Source organism: Agrilus planipennis, unplaced genomic scaffold (assembly GCF_000699045.2).
Source record: "Agrilus planipennis isolate EAB-ADULT unplaced genomic scaffold, Apla_2.0 scaffold9, whole genome shotgun sequence".
NCBI classification, from domain to species: Eukaryota; Metazoa; Arthropoda; class Insecta; order Coleoptera; family Buprestidae; genus Agrilus; species Agrilus planipennis.
In genome coordinates, this window is record NW_020442467.1 from 2,319,286 (window position 1) to 2,324,861 (window position 5,576).

Here is a 5,576-nt window from a genome sequence, read left to right on the forward strand (position 1 = left end):
TCATCTCATCGCATTGTAACCTCGACAGGCACCGAAAGGTCAACAGACCTCTGGGTGGCCGCTCTCCCTACCCATATCCAAAAGCGAAGTAAGCACTTAGCAGTGGTGTGCATCAGTTGGAGGCACAGAATAGAGGGTAACGACCCACTAGGAGGGTTACAATGTGAAGCATATAGCACAAAGCAGCCATATCGGGGGTGTAGTCTGACCCTTTAGGCGTATACGGCAAAACGGATATCGTCCAGCGGAATGGCAACCGGAATTCCTATACTGGTGCTTGGGTGGCAGAGAGAACCCAGGAGTCCAGCTTCGATCCCTGCCCTGTCAATTGGTGTCAGACTTGATGTGGCAACTGGGTATAGCCCACATGCTGAGTTAAGGGGTTGTGCAGTGTATGTCCCTATATTGAACGCCTAAGGGTTTGGATAAGCCCGAACCTGAGGGTTACTTTCCTCGATAATCTTTAGGCACCACATCACTTGCTTCTAGAAGTCAATTTGTCTGACAGTGGGGAGAGTTAAAGTGTATTTTTTACCCAAGCGTTCCTCGATACTAATTACAAAGTATCCCAAAGTTTTTTCGTTCCTATTGGTCAGAAAAGCCAGCTGGGCTTTGATACTTTGTAATTAGTGGGGAGTGTGTTTTTTCATTTCATCATGTCTCAGCTGTGTTGATTTGATGTGTGGATAAGTTATACACTGGCAGGTGCTGATAAGCCTACCAGTCCAAACCTACCCACTTTTCATGTGCTTTACATAAGGTTATCAATTTACTCTTATACTAAATTTAAAAAAGAACATCCATGTCTGCGCCTTCACCCCGTCACCCCCAACTTTCACAACTTTTTTTAGGTTATTCTAGGTCAGCACTACTTCTCTACACTTGTCCTAGCGCTGAAAGGGTTTTAGAAGAACTTGCTTGAATGATCTGATCATCATTAATAGGTACAGCTTTTTGGTTTACATCTTCGCTCAAATTTATGTTTTTTTATCTTAATCAATGTCCACATCCTGTCCGTATTTATTCTCTACATTTTCATCTTTTTTTGCATTTCTCCGAATTAAAACAGGCAGATTCCTGATTCATGAATAATATGGCGCCTAGAAGCACATCATCTTTCCACTCGTTTTTGATTTTTCCCTTTGATTATATACGAGGACGGAAGAAAGATTCATTCGGAATTACAACATGCTGAAACAGAAATTGTTTCCATTTTCGACGATGAAGTACTACATACACCTTAAGATCTCTTTTCAGCAAGAACATTATCTGGACGAGTATAAGGCTGCAATCCGGGTTCGTCTATATTAAAAATACTTCCAGGAGACCCAAAAAGGTTATTTTCCTCGAGGATCAATTTTAATAAATAAAAGTAATTATAAATTTCTGAAATGTCTGGATGCCTTGACAAAAATAGTTGCAACTAAACATATCCCGTTTGTTCGGTGTCATTGTTGAACTTATGTTTGATTTTAAGTTGATTTTGTGACGAATATCATCACGACCGAGAGAAAAACCGCGTCCTTGCATCTTCTTAATTAACTATAAAATTATTTCTTCACGTTCATCTCCAAAGAATGAATCTGGCCCCATTCTACCATTAATGGTGTTGCTTTTGTTTGAATCGTCTTTCTAACGCTTTTCGTGAAATCCTGTACTCTTTTGATACCTGTCTGATGGAACAAATTTAAGTTTTAATTGCAATCATTGCATCTTGCAAGTGTTCTTGTAACTATTTCTCCCTGTTAAGACTTTTTCTGTCGTATTTGTTAGTCATCTGTAGCAACTGATCATANAATCCGTACAGTACTGCACGGAAAAATTGACCATTTTATCCACTACAATTGCATTGCTCGAATGTGCTGTTATTGGTACCAATTACTACTGAAAATATCAACGAGGTGTTTATTTATATTTGAAGACATATTAAAGGCTTTAACGCTTGTTTTCGACTCGCACTACTATTCATGATTGAACAAAACTTTTGGCAGCTACTGTATGAAAAAGTATATTTAATTTTTAAGTCGAGAGTATAGTGAGGTTTTTTTTCCATACCTACGATTTTGCCAGTGCGCATCCAAGACATTGGAAGGGGCACATCATTAGAGAAATTAATGAAGTATATCTTATGAGTACGCAGTGCGCAGTCTTGGGGAATAATGAGATTTTTTTACAAATAAATCAATAAGGGATTGTAGCATACTGTTATGGGACTTTTCATGTGAACAATAAGTAAGAGATATACTTACACATCAGTTGCCTATTTAACTCGGTGCCTAGATGCCTGAATATTTAAGAAACCTTCAATAGCTGGTGAAAATTCTAAGGCAGGCGATGTTTCGCATTTCTTATTTACGATTCTACTGACCTGGATGGCTGTGACGTACATATAGGACTATTGAAAACCCGCTGCATTTGTTCTTGTTTTAGGCCGTTGCTTGTATACATATACTAAGGTACAGTTGGAATCACGTAAATATCAGTGCATTTGCAGAGCCTCTGGCATATTTGTCGCAATATATTCTTATGAAATAGTGTATCTGCCGCTGATTGCATTCGTAAACATGTGAATACACATATGCATTGTACCATTAACGTATATGTGTTTGGACCAATATTTTCGTTACCGTTTCGTGGAACGAATAGAATATATGAACAATTAAAAGAGGAGTTTACTGTCTTTGATCGACAATACTCTTTCATGAAATACCGAACAGACGTAAATTGCACCCTTATAAAAATTTCCTTTGGCATTACAGTTAATAAAAAGAACAGGTGCAACTCAGTACACCATCTCTATACCTTTATAACGAATAAGTAATGATTGGTGAGAAAGAGAGAGTACGAGAATTTTCAGGATTTATGTTTTCCAACATATCGTATTTTATCTTTAGTCCACTTCAGGAGTATTACTTTAATTTAATTCAATACCAAAAAAATGGTCAATTCTTTTCGCTTCCGTTTATTTTTTCAAGTGCTTAAGAAACCATAAAATATCAATAACTATAAGGAATTAGAATTAATACATAATAATATTCACTTTTAAATAAATATTAATTGTTGTTAAATAAACATTTACTGTAATATAACTGCACAGATGTAACCAAAAAATTAATTTAGCACTATAGTGTAGTGAAGATACATTATACTATAATATATGAGATGCCGATCACCAACAGCTGACTGTAATATCGAAATGCGCATGCGCGTTTTTCTATTGACATAGCCTATCGCTTCGCGAAACGAAACGTGCAAAACGTGTCGTTTCATGGCCTTGAGATTTTACTCTCATCGAGCCCAAAGAAGTTTCACTACAAAAAACTTTTGGATGCTTCATTCCCACTAGTCACTAATGTTGGTGGGTAGGCAGCCCCTCCGGACTACGCTGGAAGATAGGGCGGAAGGCCCTCTTAAGCCTCCTTTCAGGAATCGTGATAATGAGTAAGTGATGGTTCGGGTGAGAAAGATGAGACTGACGAAATGAAGACAAAAGAGCATGAAAGATTTCCTGTGGCATATTACTGCCCCAGCATTTCCCTAAGTGATCCAAGAAAACCACAGAAAAATTTGGACCAAGGCAGACGGACCCGGAATCGAACCGGCGTCCTCCGGAATGACATGAAGGGCTCGTTAGAGACCTAATAGAAGAACAAACAGCAGTTAAGAGCGGAGGAGAGGTAGAAATAGATTATATTACTGTTCGCAAATAGTTAGATATATATGGGGATTTTTTAGCTTTTGGGAAACAGGAAAATTAGCATAAGATAGGAATGAGCACCGTATCCAGCCATTCAATTTGATGAAATTATAAGGATGATGATGATGATAATAAATTGTGACAAGAACTCCAACTTTCTCATAACAAACATAATTACAATGCAATAAAAAGCTATATATCTTTTTATCTGTAGTAAATACGAAATTTACTTACTTTAAGTATCCTTCAACTATTGAATGCCCATATCTGAAAGCTGCAGAAGCAAATTCATTCGATATCGAAACGTCTACCTTGTGATCGTAATCATAAGAATAAGATAATCCTTCTTGCAAATATAAGCCAAATTCCTCCATACTTTCATGTCCTTGAAATGAATTTGTTAATTAGGCATAATATTAACTCTATAAAAATGTATAATGTCTAAATTTTGACAAGAATATAGGTAACATTAACTATTTTCGAAAGAAATAAATTATATTTACCAATAACAGCTGGTAAAAACTCCTTGTAGGTTATAACCTGAAATTCGGCAATTACTATACGTCGTGCTTCTAGGAATAACTTTTCATCATCCCAATCCGAATTTAAGTATGCAAGTTCTTCAGCGACGCGATTGTGTTCCCTATGGAAAAGAAGATGAACTGCAACTAACGCGATCATTTGGTTCACTCTGGTGTCTCCTGGAAAAAATATTTCCAAATTATTTATAAGCATATTACCTGCAAACGATACTTTTTAATCAGTCGATACGACTAAGATCCAGAATATGAATTTGTCATCATAAGGTTTCCAGTCCAAAGACTCCTATCATAAGCCAACCTTTCCAACCAGTTTTGAGACTGGAAACCTTGTGATGCTATCAAAAAACAATTAAAATGCTTTAATGTTGCAACACTAGCACAGTAAAAGGAAATTACACTTTTCACTCAAGAATCGTAACGCATGGTACTTCAGATTCCAGAACTTGAACTAATAATTAGACCACTGCCTATTAGCGTTCGATTGGTCACCCAGGCATAAATGGCTAACTCTAACAGATAATGTTTCATTTCTCTTCTGTCTTCATTTCGTCAGTCTCTTCTTTCTTTTCCTAACTACCACCCATCTATTCCCACGACTCCTACAAGAAAGCTGAAGAAGACCTTTTCTCCTACCTTGCACTAAACTGTTAGTCGAAAAAGCCACCCACCCACGGAAATGAAAGACGCAAAAGTATTAAGACTTTTTTGTCTGTCTTGAACAAATGAATTGTATAGCCCACGAAACGCAGGTACAAAGTAAAACTCGCAAGCCTAAAATCTGAAGTATAAATAGTTCCTGACACAACGGTTGCTGACCAAGCGGTATGGCCTAGAGGTTTAGACCATTGCTTAGTATTCAGGAGGACGCCGGTTCTATTCCAGGGCCGTCTGCCTTGGTCCAGGTTTTTCTATAGTTTCCTTGGATACTACTTGGACTTAGGCAAATGCTAGAACATTAAATATTCCACAGATAATCTTTCATTCTCTTCTGTCTTCATTTCGTCCGTCTCATCTTTGTCACCCGAACCACCACCCACCCATTCCCACGATTCCTAAAAGGAGACTGAAGAGGGCCTTCCACCCTACCTTCCGGCATAGTCAGGAGGGACTGCCCGCCCACCAGCATTAGTGGCTGNCCAATAGGTACTAGTACTATAGTACTAATCCTATCATAGATTCAAAAACTATTGGAGAGGAACTTCTTCGCTGAGTATTTTGACAGATGACCTGTACACCAAGTAAGCACCTTTGGTGGTGGCACTCCGTGGTGTAACGAATCCTTTTTTATAATATATACCAGGAAGCAACAGTTTTAGGCAAAATAAAGCCTATTTTAC

At 37.9% G+C, this 5,576-nt stretch overlaps 1 protein-coding gene across 1 annotated transcript; it reads right to left on the reverse strand.

Annotated features, from left to right (window-relative positions):
* Nucleotides 1-212: 212 nt before the first annotated feature.
* On the reverse strand, nucleotides 213-4,402 carry LOC112906657 (chorion peroxidase-like). The gene is made up of 3 exons (XM_025981221.1): nucleotides 4,201-4,402; nucleotides 3,932-4,082; nucleotides 213-321 (listed from the first exon to the last, which is right to left on the reverse strand). The coding sequence occupies exons 1-3, from the start codon at nucleotides 4,376-4,378 to the stop codon at nucleotides 213-215; spliced, it is 438 nt and encodes a 145-aa protein (XP_025837006.1). The 5' UTR covers nucleotides 4,379-4,402.
* Nucleotides 4,403-5,576: the final 1,174 nt, after the last annotated feature.

Excerpts from the sequence above, each read along its gene's own strand:
- LOC112906657 (XM_025981221.1), bottom strand. The coding sequence starts at position 4,378 with ATGATCGCGTTAGTTGCAGTTCATCTTCTTTTCCATAGGGAACACAAT. Across the intron at positions 4,083-4,200 it reads GTTTTTACCAGCTGTTATTG|GACATGAAAGTATGGAGGAA; the intron begins GTAAATATAATT and ends ATTCATTTCAAG. Across the intron at positions 322-3,931 it reads ATAGTTGAAGGATACTTAAA|GGCAGGGATCGAAGCTGGAC; the intron begins GTAAGTAAATTT and ends ACCAATTGACAG.